Here is a 24,798-nt window from a genome sequence, read left to right on the forward strand (position 1 = left end):
CATTTATCCCTGGGGTGAAACATTACCCAGTGGGGATGCAGTCTGAGGAACATGGAGGAGCAGGATGTGGAAACTCAGAAATATCCACAATTGGATGATATCAGTGTTCGTGTCTAGACCTAAAAGCTAAATCTTCACCCCAGTTTCCAGTATTGGCAGTTGCACTGATCATGTGTGTATATACACATGCACACACAAACCACATACACTTCTGTGGAGAAGCATCATAGAATCACATTATAGAATCACAGAATGATTTGGGCTGGAGGAGACCTCAAAGCCCACCCACCCCAACCCCTGCTGTGGGCAGGGCTGCCCCCCACCAGCTCAGGCTGCCCAGGGCCCCATCCAACCTGGCCTTGAGCCTCCAGGGATGGGGCACCACAGCTTCTCTGGGCAGCTGTGCCAGCGCCTCACTGCCTACTTGGGAAAGAATTTCCTCAACATCTAGTCCAAACCTCCCCTCTTTTAGTTTAAAGCCATTACCCGTCATCCTATCACTACCAGATAGTGTAAAAAGTTGGTCCCCCCTCCTGCTTGTAAGCTCCCTTCAAGTACTGGAAGGTCACAATGAAGCCTCTCCAAGAAGTATCCCATATCTGAAGTATTTACTGTTTCTGAACTCTTACCTCTCCTCCTTACTGAGGCTGGCCAGTTTAACAGCCTTTCTGGTAAGGATGAAACTGAAAAAGAAAAATACAGCATATAAATATCACAGTGTCAGCACTCCAGCTGATTTGTAAGCTTTTGCTTGAAATGACTCTAAAAAAAGATGGGTCAAGCATTCTAATGGTATGTAATGGGCTTGAGAGCTTTTCACTGTATGACATCACTTAGTAATTACAGGTCACAGGGGTGAAACGCCTATGTGGGATACCCTGCCGAGTTAATTGAATGGAGGGCAAGTGTTCCCAGGGGACACGCAGAAAGGACGGCCTGGCAGCTACCAGCTGAGAAAGCTGCAGATTGTAGGCGTGTTTGCAAAGCTGCCAGCGCTGGTCTCATTCTCGTCTGGAATGAGCTCTTCATCCCCACTGATTCAGGAGAGCAAAGTTATCCACAAACTGAGCAGAGAGAAATGACAGCATGTAACAAGCCAGCTTGCACCAGCTCCCTTCTTACACCTAGTTCTCATCCAAAAGTTCTCAGACTGAGTTTTCTCGTGATTTTGATGCCTTACAGGCAGTTTGCCATACCACTGCCCCTGCTGACTGGCTCTGTTAAATGCCTGCTGCTCTGGCATGACCATGTCCGATTTTGTAAGAACTGGGACTGATATTCTCTCAATTTGAAAGAAACAGATTTGGTGATTAGTTTCTCTGACTTCAGTGGAGATATGCAGGAGATGAAGTAGGTTTCTACACCAAAGTTGCTCAGAGAAGTCTACAAGAAGAAAGCATGAAATCATTTGCCTTTTGAGGTCTGGAGGAGGTTTATTGCTCTCAGGGCAGAAATTGTTAAGCTTTGAATATGCCCATAAACACGTGCAGTTCTGTAGAACTGGCAAGCTGTCTTGCCAAATATTCCACATTTAGTTGCCTGACATTTATATTGGCTTTTTGGGCGGGGGCAGGAGGGGAAGTTCTCCTCAGATTACAGTGGAAATATTTGTAAAAATTGTTTGTTCATATTAGCTTAACCTTATTTTAAAAGCCAATAAATGCTGCTACATATTTTCTCATCTGTTTGTCTAAACTACAGCTCCTCTACTTGGCAGTTTCTTCAGAATGCTGATTTTCTCACTGAACAGCTACTGCCGAACTTAACCACAAGCCAATCCCCTTCGTCCCTCCTCAGTCTGATGAGGAAAGGAGGCAAAGGATGTCTTGATCAACTGCATTTTCATTTTGGTCCAGCTGCTAAATACAAGGACCAACGTGAGCAGAATACAAGCTCACAAAACTAGGTAAGGAAAAGATTTGTTTCTAAATCTAGTCAGCAGCAAAATGCTATCTGATTGCTTAAAATGAGCAAAGATTAATTCAGCATCCCTTTCCCCACAACTGTCTCTGTATGGGGATATTTGTAGCAGTTTATTGTTTTTTTTTTTTTCTCACATGAAAGCTTACGTAGGCTAGAGGGGCATAAGGGAGATGTAGGAAGTACCCTATCAATGAATGATGTGGGAGTGGGCATAACTGATTTGAATCTTATTCCCATCTCTTCCTCTTTCACTGGCTTCCTTATACAAAAGAAATACACATGTGCTAGAGCTCCTAACCCCATAATGGCAGGAAAAGATCCATCGGGTTTCGTGTCATCCAAGGTAATTCCAATTGGACATTCTTCATCATCAATGAAGAGAGAAGCACAGCAACCTAAGGGGAGAAAGGAAAACAAAATGATTGTCAGAAAGACTCAGTGATGATCACTACTTCTGACAGCAGCCAACAGGGGAAATTATCAGTAAAAGAATTGTACAGTAGATCCCCAGTCACCAAAAAGATCTACAAGTCTGAAGCATTCTTACAACAGTTCCTCCTTCTCTTTTCCACCTGGCCCCGGGAAATTCTGTACACAGACAGTGTACTGTTACTGGAGTCCAGTAACAGTAATGGTCAATCTAATCAAGTATCACATCCCCATTCCAAGCGACGTGTTTCAGATGACCACGCAAAAAATCCTGTAGAGATGGCAACGCATAAACCTGCATACACTTCTTTTTATTCCCATTCAATTACTGGTTTATGTCTTTAAACATGCAAAATTATATTCTTTCAATTGAGAAACATTCCTGACCAGGGCAAATCATTATACAGGAAGTGGAAACAGAGAGGTTGGAATTAGATGATCTTTAAGGTCTCTTCCAACAGAAGCCAATCTATGATTCTATGAAACTAATCTGTCCATATAAATGTTTCTGGAAACAGTAACTGATTTTTTTTATCATTTATTAACAGTTAAAGCTGAGAAATGTGTGATGTTGCAAATCTTGGGAAAAATACGTCCCAAATTGAACAAAAAGGTAACCTACTTTTTCCATTCCTCTGAGATACCAAGTTCCTAGAACGGGCATGTAACCAAGGAAGGGCCTTGCTCCCACCTAAAGCTCTCACTGTGATTTGCTGTAAATTCTCTCTGGCTGCCCTAACTGTCCCAGCAAGGACTTCCTACTGCAGGCCTCTGTTTCTGTGTGCTGCAGGTGGCTTGGCAGCTTTCAGCTTTAGTTCACTGTGAAATCTGGCTTCTATCAGTCATCAGCTCAGAGCTTTGGGACCCTGCTTGGGTCTGAATTCTGCTTTGAGATGAAGTGTATGCTTAACCTTAGAAAAACAGCTCTCCTTCCCAAAGAGCTTTACTTTTTGTTTTTCCGTGTGTTTAATGTGGGTTTTTTTCCCACATTTAATCCCTCCTTGGATTTATTCCCTGACAGACAGGAGAGCTTCAAAATTAGCAGAGCACTGGACTCCCAAGTCCTTCACCTTCCTCACATACCCTTCCTCTGCCAGAAGGCTTCCTTGTAGTACATCATGCATTTTATGACAGATCCCATAGGTAAACGCTGAATTAACTGGTTTCTCTTTGGTGGCAGTTCTGGTTTGAAGTGAATCTTTGTTGTCAGGATAGGAGGGATAGCAGAGATTACATACTTGCCCTGAAAGGTAAAACACAGTCAGTAGAAACAAGGCACTGCCTCTTATTGAAGTTGTCCTGCAGGACACATGCATTGGAATAGGCTGCCTAGAGGAGCTGTTGTGCCCGATCCCTGGAGGTGCTCAAGGCAGCCTGAGCTGGTGGGGGGCAGGCCTGCCCACAGCAGGGCAGTGTGGGCTTTGAGGTCCCTTCCAACCCAAACCATTCTGTGATTCTATTCTATGATTTTAAAGATGCTCTTATTCACTGTTAACAACTTTCCCACGCTTGACATTAGTACTTGGCTTTCCCACACAGGTATTTCCAGGTGACCAGAAGAATTCTGCCATTTGGGAAAAAGAATTTTTCCCATATTTATGGAATATACATAAATATAAATATTTAGGGAAAAATACATTGTTTTGTGATTAGGTGATTCTTGACAGCTTTTTGAATATTACAGGACCAGAGATGAAAACTGGCAGAATACAAGCTGGGGAATGCGACAAGCATAGTTAAAAGTGCCTTTTACTCCTCCCAAGGAAATATGATCCACATTTACCCAAATGACAAACTGTTAAAAAAATAATCATCATAATTTCTGTGCATATTCACAGGATACTACTTCAGGATAAGCAATAACAATGGTGATTTCAGCCTTCCTGAACATGCTCCATCCTTCCCACAGTTCTGTCTCTGACCAGAGTGACGAAGGATGCTCTGCTTCAGGGCTCAGGATGACACTGAATCATTACACCCAGGCTTGGCTCTGTATGTAGCACTGCATGTCATCATTGCACTGACAGCACCTCCCTGCGTGAGGGGGCTGAGCTTTGGTCTTGCTTAGTTTGTGACCAGCTGACCTTTCAAATCTTAGTAAATGAGTATAAAATGCCTCTTCCTTCCCTTCCCCTCCCATCCCCCGCAAACCACAAGTTTAGATACCAACAGGAACCTTATTTTTCTTCATTTGAAATAGTCTCAATATTTAAAGTGTAAAATCATATAATCTAGAAAATGTTAAGACGGACAAGGCAGACTAATGAGCAATTTGCAAAACACGAAGACTGACTGAGCCATAAATAAATCTATAAAGCAGGTTTCACAGATTGTCTGTCAGGACAGTCTGAGGAACAGACACTCACAAATGAGTACTTCCTGATTACATCTGGCTAAGAGCTACAGCAGATGTATTCCCCACTAAATGCATATTCTTCTTTTATTCTGATCAAATTACCTCATATGTCTCACGGTTTAGAGTCTCCACAATGACATTATCACCTGTCTGATCAATACAGACCACAGGTCTCTCCAGTTTAACCCTCCCTTTGAGGCGCTCCATTATTTTCTCCGATATCTGACCAGAACCCCCAACAAACTTCCTCTCCTAAAAAAAAAAAAAAAAAAAAAAAAAGAAAAAGAGGAAGAACACAACAAAACAAAAATTCACCATCATTAGTCACAGTGACATTGAAAAAGACTTCTGTTCATAATGAAGAAACTGCAGATCAAATCAGCAGACTTTCAGAAGAGCTAATCCCTAAGCCTCGAACTCAATGGAGAATGATACCAAAAGCATTTTTGCAATGGCTTTCCCAGCTAGCCAGTTTGGAGGCTCATGAAGCCAACAGAACAAAGAAACATGAAACAGGTAATTTACCTACTTTAAACAAATCACTTAATTTTAAAGAGGTTTTTAGTATTTTGCCTGTCACAGTGCTATCATAACCCTTAAGTGTGACAAAACTACCAGCGTGCATCCACACAGCTGAAGTATTTATTTACAAATGCAGGAGCAAGACAGATCTTGAACCGAATTAGGCCACGAGTATGGAATGTAATGAGTTTTATTCACCCCTGGGAAGACACCACAATTTGCAACAGTTGTTTTTTGGGATGTCCGTGTAGAGTGTCATTGGAATCACTGACCCTCTTTTATCTGCCAGTCACTGTAGTGATATCAAGCAGCTCACTTTTATATGTTGGATACAGGTACTGGCAGGGAGGTTATTTTTATAAGACTCATCTTGGCTGTTAAGTCAGAAACACTCACTGCTGTTGTTCAGCTGATTTTGATCAGGATGAGGGAAGGCAGGTAGAAACCAAGACAGTTTGATAGATCCAGGCACAAGGAACACAAAGCACTGTTTTCAGTCTTGTTTTCCTTTCTCCACGCCTTGTCTAGCTAGGAGTGTCCTGGAATTCATCTTGCTTTTAATTCTTACCTCAACATCTAGCACTTGCTGACGTGGAACAGCAACTGTAGCTGAGAGGCCACTGGGCAGGAAGACTCTTGCTCTTATTTGAGGGCAGCATTAGCTTTGGTTATTTCCTTCCCAACACATAGTTGTCTATTCTCACCACAATGGACAGACGTTGATGGGGACTTCACATCTCTCTAGGCAACTTCTTTCTGTGTTTCCCTACCTTTAGTACTAAGTAGCATGGACCTCTCTCTGCTTTTGCAGTTCATGGCTTAAGTCTGAAATACTGCACATATCTTCTGAGGCAGTGTTAACTGAAGTAGGCTAAAGAAGGGTGTTAACATACCATATCCCAATTATTTTGACAGATTCCCTCTTCCCTTTTCTGAAACTTCATCAAGAACAATCACATAAAAAACATGAGGTTCTGCATCCTGATAGAAACAAGATGAAAAAGTCTCAAGGACTCAAAAAACATGCTGCCATGTAAGCTGTCTCAAGATGGAGGGTCATTTTACAAGCTGTTTCCAATTCTTGTCATTAGAGACTTTCACAAAAAATAAATAGGTATTTCAGATTGAAGCACGCTTGCTTTGAACTCTTGACAAACATTCAAATGTGATTACTATCTCATGGAAAACAAATTGGCAGATAAAGAAAAGCAACAGAACTGTAACTAAAGGACTGTGATGCACTGAATGCAGAAAGGAAGAATTAATTAAACTGTCCCAGTTTATTCCAAAGCTTTGCTAACAAAAAGCCTCACTGCACAGAGCTGAGAGGGCTGCTCAGCCCTGTGAGAACATAACTGCCACATAAACTTGATGTTTTGTCCTTCTTCCATTAACTGCACAGTTGGACAGGTACAACACTCCACTTGCTCTTTTTGGTTTCAAGGGGGAAAGAACATGAGACATTTTGTACCTGGCCCCCATTGGTGACAGAGAATATCCTGGCTGTGCCACCACACTGCCTCACATACCACAGGAACCAGAGAGCAGAGACTTCATGAGGCTCAGACGTGACGTTGACATTCACGAAGAGGGTGGCAAAGTCTCTAACAGCTCTGCATGAAACACAGGAGCAGAATCAGATAGTGAATAAATGTGACATGCTGGTGGCTTTCATTATTACTTATTTAGAAGGGTTGCTATCCTACAGTCAAAAAAATCGAAAACGGTGTGTATGTGTCTCATTTTTAGCCTGAAGCTTGAATATTTCACAGAATCACAGAATTGTAAGGGTTGGAAGGGACCTCATCAGATCACCAAGTCCAACCCCCTGCAGAGCAGGTTCCCTGCAATAGCTCACACATGTAGGCATCCAGACAGGTATTGAATATTGAAGGAGACTCCACAACCTCTTTGGGCAACCTGCTCCAGTGCTCTGTAACCCTTAAAAAGAAGTTCTTCTGCACGTTAGTACGGAGCTTCTTATGTTCAAGTTTTAGGCCATTGCTCCTTGTCCTGTTGCCACTGAGAAGAGCCTGACCTCATCCATTTGCCTCCCACCTCCCTTCAGATATTTATTAACATTTATCAGATCCCTTCTCAAGTCTTTTTTTCTCAAGGCTGAACAGACTGAGATTACTCAGCCTTTCCTCATACAGGAGGTGCTCCAGGCCCCTTATCATCTTTGTAGTTCTCCACTGGACTCCTTCTAGGAGACCCCTGTCTTTTTTTAACTGGGGAGCCCAGTAGTAGTCTACATGTAACCTCACCAGGGCATAGTAGAGGCAGAGGATCACCTCCCTTGTTCTGCTTGCCTAGCTCTTTTTCATGCACCCCAGGATACCACTGGCCTTCTTGGCCACATCGCTGGCTCATGGCCAACCTGTTGTCCACCAGGACATCCAGTTCCTTCTCTGCAGAGCTCCTCTCCAGCAGGTCAGCCCCTAAACTGTACTGATGCATGTGGTTATTCCTCTCCAAGTGCAAGACTGCACTTGTTCTTGTTAAACCCTATTAGGTTCCTCCCTGCCCAACTCTCTAGTCTGTACAGGTTCTGCTGAAGGGCAACACAGCCTTCAGGTGTGTCAGACACTCCTCCCAGTTTTATATCTTGAGCAAACTTGCTGAGGGTAGAGTCTATCCCTTCATCCAGGTCGCTGATGAAGATGTTGAACAAGACCAGACTCACTACCAACCCATGGGGAACACCACTAGTCACAGGCCTCCAACCAGACCCTGATCACTGATGACCACCCTCTGACCTCTTTCAGACAGCCAGTTCTCAATCCACCTCACCATCCACTCATTTATCCCACATTTTCTAAGTTTCCTAAGTTGTGGGAGACAGTGTCAAACACCTTGCTGAAGTCAAGTACACAACATTCACTGCTCTCCCTGCATCTACCCAGCCAGTGATGACATCACAGAAGGCTATCAGGCTGGTCAAGCATGATTTGCCCTTGGTGAATCCACGTTGACTACTCCTGATAATCTTCTTCTCTTTCAATTGCGTGGAGATGGCATCCAGAACAAGTTGTACCATCACCTTTGCAGAGATGTAGGTGAGGCTGACTGGCCTCAATGGTTATATCAAGATCTCTTTCCCTTTCTCCCAAAACATTCACCCATGCAATTTTAAATCCCACTCATTTTACCTCAGTTATTTCTTAACTAGTTTTCCATTCATTGTTTCTTTCATCAAAACATATACTTTTCTCAACAGTAGAATGCATTTGGTAACGTGCTAGTGAAAATCTTCTGCATTTCTCCTCCACAGGGTACTCATCAGGCACATTGTTTCCAAGGCCTAATTGGCCCTTAGGACCTCAACTAGACACACTGCCAAGACATTCCCCATCTTCCACACGACTGTGCTGCATACTGCTTTTGTGAGACTAACAGTTAAACACTGTAAGTAGCTCAAAGAAATCCAATACATAACTTACAAACTTTTATAACCCAATTTCTCTGGACATGAAGTCCAGTCACCTCTAGTCCATTAGCAAAGATATGAAGACACCATGCATGCAAGAGCCCTCTGTAACCATCCTGAAAACACTGACGTACAAAATGCTGTAACCTGAGAAATGTGTAGAGAGTCTCCAGGTTCAGTACATGCTGACCTATGACACATAACAAATTATTCTTATGTTACAATCTTGACCAAAGTTATACAGAAAATGCTGTAAAAGAGCTTTTCTGTTTAGGGCAGTACAGTTTTTAACTGTTCAAAAAAATCTGTTTTATCTTGAAGATCTAAAAGAGGTTTTTCAATATGTTCCCACTGTGCACATCTATTAATACTGCAGAGTCAGATAGCCACTGAAAGTAGAAACAGCCTTGCAGAGGAGCACTTTCCCACAGAGATCACTATAAACCCAGTTTTGCTTACACTTCACTGACTTCCTGACTAAGAGGAACAGTAAAAAAAAAAGAAGAGGAAGAGCCAGTGCACTTGGAACAGAAAGGGTGGCTCAAGGGGACTGACTTTGCAGAGAAACAGCTCATGAAATTTATTGTAAAGAAAACTACGATGCAACAGAGAGCAAGAAAAAGTCGAAATCACTGTATCTTGTATCACATGCAGCCAGACCAAGATTTAACACAGTGAAATAATTTCAAATGGAAAGTTTTGGCCCGGAAGCTGCAGGCACAGCGCTAAAACACAGTCAGCATGAAAAAGTAAACACAGCACAGTCAAACAAATAAAAAGTACTGAATGCAAGGCAAGAGAGTAGTACAGAGTAGCATAGGGCCAGCAAAGCATGCAGGGATACAGGTGCTAGCATAAGCATGTTTCTCTTTGCCTAATAAATAGAATTAATTGAAAAGGATAGGAAGAAAAGAGTATTTCCAGCTGTGATCATTCCACATTGAACATTGTTCCTTTTTCTATTCATACAGTGTTGTCCTTCACAGACATATAAAATGCACCGCACATCTTCTAAGCAATATATTAACTTGGGCAATGATCCTACAAACTAGGGAGATGCACTGTTGGATCTGCTACTCATAGACAAGGAAGACCTGTTGGATGAGGCATAGGTGAAAGGCATCCTTAGCTGCAGTAAGCATGAGACTGTGGAGTCTAAGACCTTGGCAGAAGTAAGACAAACAGCAGAATTACAACCCTGGATTTTGGAAGGGCAGATTTTAGCTTCCTCAAAGAATCGACTGGCAGGATCCTATGGGAAACTACCTGGTAGGGCAAAGGAACCCAACAGAACTTGCGGATGCTCAAGGACAGCTCCTTGGAGCAGAAGAATGGTGCTTTGCAATAGGCAGAGAGTTGGACAAGTATGGCAAGAGGCCAGCAGGGATGAAGACAGAGCTCCTGGCCCAGCTCAGGCACAACACAGCAAGGAATGTAAAAGGCAACAAGACCACCTTGTTTCATTTCAAGGGCTAAAGCAGACACACATTATAACTAAGTATGAGATGTCACAGCTAGCATCATTCTCCTAGTCTGCCATGGGGCTGGGTAAAAACTCTTCACTTTTTCTAGCTCCATTTCTATGCCAGCCAGTGACCTTCATTCATACTTACAAAGTGGAGTTATTTACACTTTGCTTTTTCTAAAGACAAAGAAAAGTATGTTCTCTAACTGAGTTAAGTGGAAATATTAAAAAGAGCACATGCTGTCACTCCCACGTGGGTCTGCAGAAGAAAACCTCAAGTTCCTCTAGCATCTTTAATCATATCTGCCAGCCAACACAAGCACTGCGTACTACCCTGTCATCCACACATCCTCATTCAGCACATAACAGTACAATAAGATCAGTCTCATCTCAAATATCTCCTGCCCTCTCATTGCCTGCGTATACACCTGCTGTCTCTCAGACTAAACTGTAAGCACTTGGGATGAAATGCCAATATATTTCTGTTGTGTTCACAAAGCATTGTACTCTGTAAGTATCTGGTCTGTGAATAGTGCTCAAAGGCACTAAAATCATAAAAACAGATGTTGATAATAAAGCTTAGCCTGCTCAAATGACTGGCAATTACTTCTTTATTATTTGTGGATGGCACACCCTTAACTTCTCAAAAGAGTTTCAAAAGACTTGTTTAAATAGTTACTGTTTTATGTCAGTTCCAGCTGTCTGCATGCTTATCATAGACGTTTATATCTCATCTTCTCTGTCTGTTCCCTATAGCTAAACCACTAACTGCACTGAAGACCACAGGAATTTTTCTACAAGGCTTCACATCATACAGCAATACTTCTCAACTCCTCTACAAAGATTTCTTCCAAATTCCTGGTAAGTTTCATACCTCTTTGAGTCAGTCCTATTTTTCCAGTACCCTTTTTTTTTATTTTTTTGTCACACTAAGAAAAGAAACATCATTTTAATTTCCTCCATAGCACTGAATAAAAAGGAACAAATGTTAATCTTGTTTTATTTGAGCTACTGTGTGTTACAGCAGTGTGAACTGTTAATGCTTCAATGTACTGTCCATATTACCTTTCTTTTTCTACACTGTCACTGTCTTATACTAATATCCTTGCATTTGTTGGTATGAACCACATCTCATCTGCTTGACACACTTACATCTTCTTGGGCTTAATCTGTCCTTTCAATTCCCAAAGGCTTTTGCTACCCCTCCATCCCATGCGTGCATGGCCCACTAGAGATTTGATTGTGCCCCATCTGAAGTCAAAAGAAGCACAAGCAGGTCCTTCGTGCAACTGTATTCCAGAATTTGCTAAGGGCCAGCTGTCATTCTAGTCTTGATTTTGAAGCAAGGAGTTACTTACTTGGTCCAACAAATCTTATTTATCAGCTCTTTCATGGTCATTTTGTCCCACTTTTCAGCATGTGGAGCGTCCCATGGTGCTTCAGGAGGAATCTAAAGACAGAAGCAACTTATTGAAGAAATAATTCAGTACTGTATCATTGCCAGGTTGTAGCTAGTTTGTGGCACAAAGTTGACTGTTTTGCTGGCCCCAAGATTTGTTTTTGTTCTCTGTTCATGGCTGTAAGTTTGAAACAAGTGCACTGAATGGAGTAGCTTTTATATTTCATACCCTTGGGTATGAATTGTATCATGAGAACTAGATCTGACTTTGATTAATGAATTATATCCTTATGTTGGGACTCACCTGGCCTTTAGTAATCTAGGAGGGAGGCGTGTATTCTAATTTAATTGTCTTGGTTTCCTCTAAAAGCAAAGCAAAAAAAATTCCTTCTCCAGACATTCACAGAGTTAGAAGACAGATATCTGAAGACCCTTATGTCTCTCTGTTAACTACAGACAGATCAAAAATGTTTAGATACTATTAAATGATGTTTACACAGTTAAATTCTTGTTGATAATCCATGACATTTGAGTTCACTATTGTACATTTTAATGTTTTTAAAATACATATTATTTTACAAAAATATGTTTAGTATAGTGTACAAATTTGATTGTGCTAAACCCCATACAACAAATGAACTTTGCTGTGGTAACAGTAACTTCATAGAATCATAGAATTGTTTAAGTAGGAAGGGACCCTTGAAGTACAGATGGTAACACTCCCTGTAACATACAGGGACACCGACAGCTCAATCAGGTTGCTCAGAGCCCCGTCCAGTCTGAATGTCTCCAGGGACAGGGCATCCACCACATCTCTGCGCAGTCTGTGCCAGTGCTTTACTACCCTTATCATAAAACACTTTTTTCTTATATTCAGTCTTAATCTTCCCCCTTTTGCTTTGAAACTATTTTCCCTTGTCTTATCACAAAAAAAAAAAAAAAAAAACCAAAAAAAAAAAAAAAAAAACCAAAAAAAACCTCTGCTAAACAGTCTGTCCCCTTCCTTTTTCCTTTAGATATTGAAAGGTCTCTATCAGGTCTCTCCAGAGTGTTCTCTTCTCCAGGCTGAACAGCCCCAGCTCTCTCAGCCTGTCCTCACAGGGGAGCTGTTCCATTCCTTGGATCATTTTTGTGATCCTCCTCTAGACATGCTCCAACAGGTCCATGCCTCTCCTATACTGCAGACTCCCCATCCGAATGCAGTACTCCAGGTGAGGTCTCACCAGAGCAGAGCAGAGGGGCAGGATAAACCTGTCTGCTGGCCACCCTTCTTTGGATGCAGCCCAAATGGCTGGCTTCTTTGGATGCAGCCTACATGGTTGGCTTTCTAGGCTGTCAGGGCACGTTCCTGGCTCACGTTCAGATTGCCATTCTCCAGTACCATTAAGTCCTTTCTGTCACGGCTGTGCTCCATCATTACATCCCCTAGCTTGTACTGCTAGCAGGGGTTGACATGACCCAGGTGCAAGACCCTGCACTTGGATCTACTGAACCCATGAGGTTCATGGAGGCCCACTCCTGGAGCCTGTCTAGGTCTCTCTGGGTTGCATCCCCTCCCTCAGATGTGTCAGCTGCACCACACAGTTTGGCATCATCTGTAAACTTGCTGAAGGTGAGCTCAATCTCAGTGCCAATGTCACTAATGAAGATATTAAAGAACATTGGTTCCAGTACTGAACCCCAAGGGACAGCATTTGTCATTGATCTCCATTTGACATTATCTATTGACCACCACTCTCTGGGTACAGTCTCATAATCAATTTCTTGTTCATTGAATAGTCCGCCCACCAAATCTTTATCTTTACAATTTAAAAGAAAGATTTCTGGGGTACTGTGTCAAAGACCGTACTCAAGTTCAGATAAATGACATCAGTGGTTCTTCTCTTGTCCATTGATGCAGTTACACCATCTCAGAAGGCCACCTGGTTAGTCATGCAGGTCTGCCCTTGGTGAAGGCAAGCTGGTTGTCTTGTATCACATCCCACTCTTCTATGTGCCTTAGCATAGCTTCCAGAAGGATCTATTCTATGACCTTCCCCAGCACAAAGGTGAGGGTGACAGTTTGGTAGTTTCCTGGGTGGTCCTTTCTACCCTTCTTAAAAATGGATATGATACTGCCTTTATTCCAGTCACTGGGGAATTCACCTGACTGCCATGACTTTTCAAATATACACTATACTTGTAGGTCATTGCATGATGGGGCCCCTGGATAAACCATAAAGCATCTGATAAATATTTGAAAAACAGTACAACTCTCCAAGGAATACTCTTTTGTACACAGGAAGACCTCCAGTTGCAATTCTCATCTCCTAGTTTGTGCAGTGCTTTTCTCTGACATGAGAAAGTACAAACATTAACTACATACATTGAAAGTACTTTTTTTTTTTTTCAGATATCTTAGACAATCAGATCTTTTTCTACCTTCTTGGTGAGAAAGCCCTGTCATAGCTTATAGCTTCTGGTTAATCTAGATTTCTTTCCTGATGAGAGTTACTATTTTATGTATTTATTTATTTTTTATATTAAAGAAGCAATAAAAAGTCTGCCAGAGAAAATAATATAAACAAGGCAGATTTTCTTATGGTGACGTAGGCATTACAAAAAACAGGTGGAATTAACACAGCCTACCTCTTTTCCCATCTTGTCCATGGTCCTCCAGAAGTTATTGTAATCCAGATACACTAAGGGATTCCATGTTGGAGGGCTAATATCCGTGAACTGACGTGACTTTCCCTAAAATAAGAACATAAGTAACATAAGTAACAGAGACACCAAAAAAGCCTACCCACATTAATCATGAACACAGAATTCCCAAAGTCATCACTTAGTCAAACTTTTGACCCCAAAAGTGAATTTGAATTTGAATACATAAAGCTAAGTATGAAGAAAAAAAAAAAATGTTGGGCTGATATTACAGCTGTTGTTTTTTTATTTTGTCCTGGACAGATTGTCAGATTCTGGACTTTGGAGATTCACGCAATGACCAAGGAGGTGATATTCCTTCTTCCTATGCATTCTTCATTACCACATATTAACATATCTTTATATCACAGAATATGCTTACCTGCCTGCTGGACAATTTGCATGTTTAAAACTGCACACATTTTAAACTTTCTAACTATCTAAGTGCCTTTATGACACACTCCACCTTTATAAAATAAACATATCTCTATTATTCCAAGTGTCTAGTGAGAAAAATAGACCCCCAAAAATTATTTTGCCAAAAAGGAAGATTTAGGCTGCAGAAAGAAAAACTCTGCACACTTGCAAAAATATTATCAATACTTACAATGCTCAAGACACACAGTTGCAACAGGAATACAGACCATTTAAATATATCTGTGATATAAAGATAAGCAAAACAATCTAACAGCAGCTGGTTCTTTCTGATAATATTAATCTGAAAGAGGATTGGATGAGCAGGCAGCATTTTCTCTCATTAAATTGCTTTGAACCATTTCCCATGTAACTCAAGTGCAAATGTCTCACCAGAACTTTTAAATATTTGCTTTTCCAGGTGTGTCAAAAGTTTGCACAGGTCACGTGGCAGTATACAGGGAACATGCTGGACCATAACAGGTAGGAGCTGTGGTGCTATGCTGTGTTTAATATGCTTTTTGTGCAATGCGTATTCCATACCAACCCACCAAAGTCTTCCCCACTGATAACTGTATGCAGATTTCTGATATTTTCCAGACCATTTCTTTGCAAAGATCTTAACAAAAATAAATGGCTCAATATGAAATTTAGAGAGCATACTGAAGTTTCAGACTTGAGAAAAGAAGTAAGAAAAGCCAAACTCTCACATTTTGGTCAACTTTTGCCATCCCCAGAGCAGATGCAACAGCGGAAAGAGGAGTACTTGGGCAGGGGACCAAGTCGTGAGGAGGTCTGGGTATACGTACAAGTTGGCTAGGGAGGTTGCTCCAGCCTTCTCCAGGTACGTGTGTGCATGCAAAACAAATTTCTGCCACAGCCAGAACAGAACAGAGAAAATGCTCCTACAAACTACCAGTAAGGGAATGCTCCTTTCCTTTTCCCTAAGCAGTATTCAAACATAAAGCCCACCCACCCCAACCCCTGCCGTGGGCAGGGCTGCCCCCCACCAGCCCAGGCTGTCCAGGGCTCCATCCAACCTGGCCTTGAGCACCTCCAGGAATGGGGCACCACAGCTTCTCTGGGCAGCCTATTCCTCACTGCATGTTCAGACACAGAAAAATGGATCAAAAAAAATGTATTCAGTGTGGCCAACTGCATGCTCTAGCTTCTACTGTATCAAACTGATGCTGTATCAAGCATGGTAATCCTTATGCAAAGCAGTAATACTTAAGTAATTATTTTCTTCTTACTGCATAACATTTTGTTTTTCTAAAGATTATCGCACAGCACTGTCATTATTTAATGCTGGTCAGGAACGCAGGTGGCATCAACATGTCTTCCTCTATGTGCTTTAAAATTAATAATTCTGACCTTAAGACGAGGTGAAGAGCAATGTTAACAGGTAAGTATGAGTTATTACTGAAATCTTGTCATGGTGATACTGTAAGAGAAAAAAAAATGCCCTCAGTTCAGGGCTGTTTTGTTTAGTTTGAAAAATTTCCCACGGTTTTTCACTGTTGAGTAAAGATGTTCTAAGTCTTTCAAGAGAGTGTTTGAATGGAGTGATGTAATTTGAAAACACTTGCCCTGTCCTTGGCTCACATAACTCAAAAAGAGAAAACAACAACAACAAGAAAGCAGCACTTATTTTTAAAAGAAAGTAAAATAAATAACTTTTAAGGTTTCTTTCCTTTTTTCTTTTTTTTTTTTTTTTTTTTTTCTTCTCCCTAGTGAAACATATCCCTTACATTTCTTGAAACAACAGCCCAAGAAAAGTATCACTAGGTAGTTCTGTGATGGGGTTTGTGCCATAACTTTTCCAACTCCCAGTATTGACTCTACCATGATAAACAGTTCCAGGTTCAGAAACTCTCAAACCTATCCTGCAGATGGCTGCAGATGGAATGATTGCTGGGGCAGAGAGAACCTGCTCACTGCCTGCCTGCCTCATGTCTTCCTGCAAATTGTCCAACACTACACTAGCTTTGAATCACCATGACCACAATCCATTGAGAACTAATCAAGAAATCTTATAGTCTAGGCCACTGGTATGTCACAATGGATATTCACTTAACTGCTATTTGAAAAAAAAAAAAAAAAAAGAATGATCATTTCACTGATCTGATCTTTGGCCAGTGGCAAAGGTCGAGAAGATCAATAGGAAAGTGTATTTTAACCCTCTCAGAACTACCAACTGCCAAATGACAATGAATACAGTCTAAATCAATGTTATTTTCTGTTCTCTTATGCATGCAAAATTCATAACTCTAGTAAGATTCAAGACAAGGGGAGGAAAACCTGGAAAAATGCAATATAAACTGACCTGGAAGGGGCTGAGACAGAATTTATAGAGCCTGGAACAGTTCACAGGCTCACTAACTCCTTGTGCAGGGGACTGGACCTGTAACAGGTCAGAGCCAATTGGACAAAAGCCCCATTCTTGTAAGTTCCAGGAGAGAAATTCCCACTGTCCACCAGACAGAGAGCCAAATCTCTTTGTTCACATAAGTTCCTCCATAGCTGGGACTAATCCAGCCCATATGGCATGGGGTTGGTAAACTATTCATTGGTTTTTAATATCAGCTTCCAGCTAGGCACAGGAGCTCTGGTCACATGCTTCACAGAGAAGGTTGCTGCAAACAGCCAAGATCTTGCAACAGTCCATTTTTAAGCAAGTTTACAGTGTTCTGAGTAGATTATTTTGGGAACTACTGTTTTCTTAACTGAAAGGCAAACAGTCTCCTGGCTTTGTTCCCATGCAAACACAAGGTTGCTTGATCGCCTCACAGAGTTCATCTAATTGTTTTTTCCCATTTCCTGGCATGTTGAATACTTTCCTGCAGACCTCAGAGTTGCATCCTGCTGCCTGCCTGGATTAGTTATCCCACATCAATCCAAAGAAATTATATCCCCAGGCACTGTAGTTCCACGACTAGCAAGGCCTCAGAAAGATGCTGTGCCGTCCAAGATCTGTCTTCTCTCTGCCCAGAGTTAAGCTGCAGTTTGTAGCTATTGCTACAAAAATATAGCACAAGTGGTAACACCACTGCATGAATGGAAAATTTTGCTTAGGAACATTGTTTAGTGGGTATGATGGTGATCGGTGTATGGTCAGACCAGATGATCTCAGCAGCCTTCTCCAACCTTACGGACTTTTTGATTTAACTATTAATATCTTTGATGATATCTATGAAATAAATAGGGTATTTAAACCTCAATGGTGTTCTTCATGTTTATGAAGCCATGAAGAAATCAAATTACTTTGAAAAATAAAGTTATGTAGAACTATCATCTACAAGTACCTTGGTTTTGTCAGCTTGTGGAAAAAGCCTGGCTCCTGGCCTCTGTACTGAGATCATCTATGCATCAGAAGCAGAAAAAACATTTCTTACGCTTCAAGAACAAAACTCCTATTGCTCCTGGGCCATATACAGCATGCACAGTTGTAGCAGCAGCTCCTTAAGGTATGAGTCTCTGGTGTGCACCCCTCCATGCTAAATACCTCCAGCAGGTCTAACCTAGCAAGCTCTGCAGTACCTGGAGTTGCCTTTGATTCCCATGCCTGGACTGCAGATATACAGTGACCTGCAGAGACATACTGTGACAACGTTAATCTCTTAACCTTAAAGCTAGATGAAGGAAAGAGAAGACTAGAATGGTGAATGTGAAGCACTGCATTAAAAAAATGCTCATCTTTTGTCACACGTTACCTTGCTCCGAAAATGGTAAGCAAACAAATAAGCAAAACCAGTCCTTATTTACTGCTGTCAGGTGGAGCTGAGTGCTGCAGCCATGCACCTAGAGGACTGCTGTCATATGAGGAGGTTAACACTATACCAAAGCATGAATGCCTTTACATTCTAAGGTCTTCTGCTAAAAAGAAGGTGAAAATGAAGCACAGCAAATTTCAAGGATCTGTGTAAAAAAGCAAAGCTATCTGCCCCTTCTGGAAAGACTGAACCTCAGCACATCTGCCTTTTCTCATCCAAAAAATGCTCTTTATGAACTATGGGAGAGAAGCCATGGAGCAATCTGTCTGGAAAGAAAGTCTGGCAAAAAAAACTACACCCAGAAGTTACAGATTTTCAGTGACAGGATACAAACAAGTTTCTGATTGATATCAAAGCAGCTCATTTTACCATGCTAACTGATGGGAGAGAATGAATATATAAAAGAAAAGATAAACTTTAATTATATATTTGGAATTTCAAATAAACCAAGACTACAAAGCAAACCTGCCCACAACAAGCAACACAGTTTCTAAAGCATCTAGCATGTGGGATTTTTCCACAAACATACTGGAAAAATTCCATCTAGAGCACAGCAGCTCATGAAATCCCTCAGGGGGACTTCCACTTTCCCTTGGCAGCTTCCCCTTCTGGATAAATCACTTTCCTACTTTTCCCTAACCCAGCCCAAGCTGTATCCTGGAAACCTGCAGAAGGAGCCAAACTGAACTGACAACTGTGGTAAACAAACAGCCAAAAATCTCTTCATCTGGGCGAGGATCATGTATGATCGAATGAATGATTGTCAGAACTACATCTAAAGAAATGTTCGGCGTTTCCTCAGTACAGCTCTCCCTCTCACCTCTGACAAAACTGCTGCAAGATCACAGAGTCCACAGATAGGCTCTTGGGAAGAGCCCCTCCTTTCTGACCCTGCCTCCACAGCCACTAAGGGACAGAAACAGTACATGAAATGCAAAGGGAAAAGACTTCAGGCTGACTCCTCAAACTCGAAGGCAGGCAGTATCCAAGAAGCTGCACACATCCCTCTTCTAGACTAATATTAAATTTCTGGGGCAGTGTCCTGTAATATCAATTCACTTCTTCAGTAACACATTTTTTATCTTCTACAAAATACTCCTTTGGGTTCCCTAAGCACCTCTGATACATATGAAATGTACACCTACAGCAAAGAAAGCACAAATCCCCACCAGGAACACTCACTGTCAGTGCATGATAAAAAGTACAAACCTAAAGATCACTGAACACTCATCAACCTAGCCAACAACCTGGACTTCACAGTTTGTTTTCAAAAAGTTTCAAGCAGAAGTGGGATGTAGAGATAGATCAATAACAAATCCCTGAAACAAAGGACATGGTGACTACATGAGCTCTCAGACAAGAAGGAGAAAAAAACAGTGAAAAACCTTAGGGAAAGAAAAGAAAACAAAAAGCCTGAAATTCATGGGAAGAGGTTGTGGGAGGAATGAGACCTACTGCAGGAAAAGCATAATTATTATTTATTCCGTGTTTAAGTCTTTCCACACAGGGAGACCTCAGGTTCTCTTTGCTGCCCTCCTGTTCAACAGCTATGCCTCTCTTGGCAACCTTGGTTTTATTGGCATGACCACAATGCCCAGTCTAGAATTGATCCACAGCCTGTGATCCAGCTAACAGCTCATAATTCCACCTCTTGCTTAGGAACATGATTCCACTTCAAAGAAAACTTACAAAATTACTTGGTCATTAGCAAGGACATGCATAATGTAATAAGGGACAGAAAAAGATGTATTTTCAGCGTCAAAATGGATTAAGGACTCAAATTCATGAAACCCGTTAGAGCCTTTTATTTAACACACAGAAGATAAGTGCCTTTTAAGAAGCAATGAGTCCATGTGTGTGCTCAAATTAAATACAGTGGGCCAAGCATACAGCTGGTAAAACCAGCCTACCTCTCTTGCTATAGAACTATGTCCACTTTATACCAGGTGGTGCAGTTAATATTTTGAGTGGATTGACTACACAATTATTTAAGATGTGACTATTCTATGAGCATGGCATGAATCTCCCCAGTAAGGAGAAACTACAGAAGTAGGCCATTGAACTTTCCAGCATGAGCTTATTGCTCTAGAAGTAGGAAGAAAAAGTGGGAAGATAATAAAAATTAAATCAGTTAAGGATCCACCACATAGACCTGCCACCATCAAGCAGGTCAATTCTGTCTCACACAGGCTTCAAGCCTTGTCTGGGAAGTACCAAAACAAAAAGATATTAAAAAATAATAATAATAAAAATGGAAAGCAATTTTTGAGTTATGAAGATGGACACTTAGCACCTTATACCTTTGTCCCTCTCTCTCTCTGACCACTCTCCCTCTGTACTGGTCCTGAGCAGAACCTGAGTAAAAAACTGGTGGGCTAAAGAACTAAGACAAGAGCTGATAAACTGCTTTAAAGACAGTTTTCATTTCAGTTCACTTTAGCCATTTAACCATTTAACCTAACCAGAAGGAGTTATTCAAACTCCCTCAGTCTCACATCTCAGACACGTTTATGGTGAGCCTTGGAAGTGCCTATTCCGCACCATGAGCCAGAGAATCTCAGCAAGTGTGCAATTTCTAGACATCCAATTTTAAGTAAGGTGAATCCCACTCTAAGGGACCGGGAGATACCTCATGTGAAGCTAGCTACATAAGTGGGCCACAGTCATTACAGTACTCCAAGGCTAGTCCCATAATACTGTTGTTTAATATAATTATTCAATATTATCCAATAGGATTATTCTTTTTCCAGTATTGAACTGGGCTTGTATTTCAGAAAGAGAATTTTCAGGCAACAATCCTTTAGAGAATATGTGAAAAGATAATCAGGTGCTGAATGTATCAAATTTTAGAATGCTACATGTCTAATTTTTTGAGGACTTTTCAAAAGAAAACAAGACTCATTTATCTAACTGCCAGGAAGTTATAGGAGAGTAACAACACTTCAAACAGGTGCTAATGGGATTCCCAAGAGCAAGCTTTAAATGAAACCCCTTGAATGACTGCCAGCAGTTTCCAAAATTCAGCATTATCTTTAAGTATCTGAAAATGAAAGATGTAATACTTACCCACTTATAATGGATGAAATAGCCATCTACATTCACTTTATAGGTCTCAATACCCAGCTCTTTTGCCAGCCGGAGAACACGATTTTGTGTAGGTCCCACATATGCTCCACCAACATCCACATAATTAACTTGCTTGTTCTGTCAAAAGAAATAATACAGGAATCAAAAGCTCTGTAGGAAACTCCTCAGTACAAACACCTATAACCAAGAAAAAAATATTCCATGCTGAGTAGCACTGCAACCATATAAAGAGGAGACAAGGCATACTAACATAAGCAACAGTGAGCCCTGTAATGACAGACACACAAAAGATTAGTGTCTTTACCATGCACATGTTCAACAGGGCTTAACTTGTTTAAATTTCACTATAGTTTTCAGTACTGGCTTTTTCTTGATATAAAAGGCATGAGAATATAAGAAATATTCAACTAAATACATTGGTAAGAAGTCTAACCTCACTCTCTCAGCACTCATAATACTTTAATTGCCATTGCAAAACTTTTCTCAAATCAAAACTATCTCAAGCACCAGGGTTGTTTTCTTTTTCCCTCTCTCTCTGCAGATACCTGCTTACATTTAATGCTGTAGCTGCTGAGCACTGCAGTGCAGTATTCAAAGGATGTAAGCTCCTTTGCAGCATAGCACACTGTGGATCTACCCCGCTGCACCTGAGCTAGCAGCCTCTAGCCATGCCTGCCAGCAAAGGCACTCTGCATACAACACTTGGACCAGCATCACGCTCACTTGGGAAGCAGGCAGAAAATAAGAAGTTTAAGATACATGCTGTTAAAAGAGGGCTGATTTTCCAAGGCAGTAACACTCAGGATAGTTAACTTTTTTTAAGGTTGTTTATAGCATGCATTTGAAGCCAGGCATTTTCAGCATCACAGAGGGATGCTGTTTATGTTTCATGTACAATTATTTCCACTGAAACACCACTGTTTACCACTGTTTCCCAAGCAATAGCATCTGATCTAATTTAAATCTCTCCCATTTTTAGACTGGGAGGCAGAGGTAACATCTGTATTACATTACCCTGTGCCTCAGGTGACTCATCGTTTCTTTCATTTTCTTTTCAATGGCAGCCAAGATGCAGTCAATTTTTAAAAGCAGGATAATGTTAAGCCATGCTGAAACATATGCCTGTGCTGTAGTGATGTCTGGCCCTGCTCAGGCTGCCTTCTACATAGCTATCATGCCTGCTACAGTTTGCAAAGTGAGAGTGGAATGGGAGGAGAAATATTTTGACATTCACAGTCTCAGATGATGGTTTCTCTCTATAATCACAAAATCATTGAGGTTGGAAAAGACCTCTACGATCATCTAGTCCAACCATCCATCTACCATCAATATTGCCCACTAAATTGTGTCCCTAACTACTACATCTACAGCCTTTCCTTAAACAGCTCCAGGGACAGTGACTCCAGCACCTCCCTCATCACTTCTAATATCCAACCTGAACCTCCCCTGGTGCAACATAAGGCCATTCTCTCTTGTCTTACCACTGGTTACATGCAGAGCAGATCCTGCCATGGACAAAGGATACGGACAGTGCGGGAAGAGTTCAGTTACCTTAGTAAGGATGATTAACAATGTTTTAGACAGCCTAAGGTATCCAACACTTCAGTGCACCTACAGAAAACCTGCTACCAGAGGCCAGGCAAGGTATCACAGTTCAGCTAAAATGGCACTACATGCATAAGAGTCTTAGGAATCCAAATTCCATTTCGTAACTCTCAGTGTCACATCCAGATCAATTTTAAAGTGCCTCCTGTCAGAGGAGCCCACTGGAATATATGTGATGCAACTTGTGTTCAAGCAGGGCCACCAAGAGCTGCTTGCTCAAGACCATGCTCAGATTGCTTTTGAGTATCACCAAGGAGGAAGACGTCTGGGCAATCTGGGCAAACTGTGCTCAGTCAATCCTACAGAAAAAAAAACAACAAAACATTTCCTGTTTTTCAAATGGGACCTCCGTTGTGCCAGTTTATGCCCATTGCCTCTTGTCCTGTCACTTGGCACCAGTGAGAAGACCATACCTCTGTCCTCTTTTCATCCTCCTTTCATATATTTATAGCCAATGATAAAGTCCTCCCCTGAGCCTTTTCTTCTCCAGACCAACCAGACTCATCTCTCTCTGCCTTTCCTCATAGGAGAATGCTCAAGTTCCTTCATTACCTTAGTAGGGCCCTTTGTTAGATTCTCTCCAGTGTGTTTGATACTGGGACTTGTACTATTTAATATCTTTATTAAAAACACAGATGGTAGGACTGAGTGAATCCTCAGCAAGTTTGCAGAAACACAAAGCACCATGATGCAGTGATATGACAGAAATAAAAGATGCCTTCCAAAGGGCATCTGAACATGAGCCAGCAGTGGCCAAGAAGGAACAGGGAAGGGATTGTTCCCTGTACTCAGCTCTGGAGATGCCACACCTCGAGTACTGTGTCCAGTTTTGGGTCCCTCACTGCACTGAAGCCCTGAAGAGTGTTCAAAGAAGGGTAACAAAGCTGGTGAGTGGTCTGGAACACAGGCCTTATGAGGAGTGGCTGAAGGAGCTGGGATTTATCAGTCTGGAGAACAGGGGAGACCTCATTGCTCTCTGTAACTACCTGAAGGGAGGTTGTACTCTCATATAAACAGTGCTAGAAATAGAGGAAATGGCTTCAATCTGCGCCAGGGGAGATTTAGGCTGGATGTTAAGAAATACTATTTCTCTGAAAGAGTGGTCAGGCAGTGGAATGGGCTGCCCAGGGAGGTGGTGGAGTCACTGACCTTGGAGGTGTTCAAGGAACGTTTGGATTTTGTGTTGAGGGACATGGTTTAGACTAACGGTGATAGGTGGATGGTTGGACTGGATGATCTCATGGGTCTTTCCCAACCTTGGTGATTCTGTGACTCTGTGAAAAGGACCTGGACAGGCTTGAGAAAAGAATCCATATGAGCCTTGTGAAGTTCAATAAGGCCAAGTGCAATGTCAAACATCTGGTATCAGTACAGACTAGGGGAGGAATGGATGGAAAGCAGCCACATGAAGAAGGACTTCAGGGTACTTGTGGATGAAAAATTGGACATGAGATAGCAGTGTGTGCTTGCTGCTTGGAGGAGATCATCTTTGAAGGTTCCTTCCTCTCTTGAACTCGCCTCTCTTGAACTGCGATCCCAGAACTGGACACAGTCCTCCAAATGTAGCCTCACTAGTGCCGAATAGATCACTTCCCTCCTCCTGCTGCCAATACTTTGCCTAATGCAATCCTCCCAAAAAAACATGAGATTTCTTTGTGGCACGTGGCTGGCTCACATTCAACAATTCTCACTAGAATCTCTCAGGTCCTTCAT

The 24,798-nt window shown here is 41.6% G+C and overlaps 1 protein-coding gene across 2 annotated transcripts in view; it reads right to left on the reverse strand.

Annotated features, from left to right (window-relative positions):
• The window catches only part of LOC122155719 (amine oxidase [flavin-containing] A-like), a 45,960-nt gene that overhangs the window by 6,288 nt on the left and 14,874 nt on the right, over positions 1-24,798 (reverse strand). The window contains exons 3-10 of one of the 2 annotated variants that reach the window (XM_042809812.1): positions 21,460-21,597; positions 14,153-14,257; positions 11,484-11,575; positions 6,702-6,843; positions 4,811-4,960; positions 3,436-3,595; positions 2,222-2,318; positions 630-683 (exon numbers count right to left, since the gene is read on the reverse strand). In XM_042809812.1, the coding sequence (XP_042665746.1) occupies positions 630-683; positions 2,222-2,318; positions 3,436-3,595; positions 4,811-4,960; positions 6,702-6,843; positions 11,484-11,575; positions 14,153-14,257; positions 21,460-21,597 (938 nt within the window). Of the gene's footprint in view, positions 1-629; positions 684-2,221; positions 2,319-3,435; positions 3,596-4,810; positions 4,961-6,701; positions 6,844-11,483; positions 11,576-14,152; positions 14,258-14,813; positions 14,970-21,459; positions 21,598-24,798 lie in introns of those variants that run through there. The other variant, XM_042809813.1, reaches the window with a different exon arrangement.

Source organism: Centrocercus urophasianus, unplaced genomic scaffold (assembly GCF_019232065.1).
Source record: "Centrocercus urophasianus isolate 14NV4802_14NV808 unplaced genomic scaffold, USGS_Curo_1.0 seq_12, whole genome shotgun sequence".
Classification (NCBI taxonomy): Eukaryota; Metazoa; Chordata; class Aves; order Galliformes; family Phasianidae; genus Centrocercus; species Centrocercus urophasianus.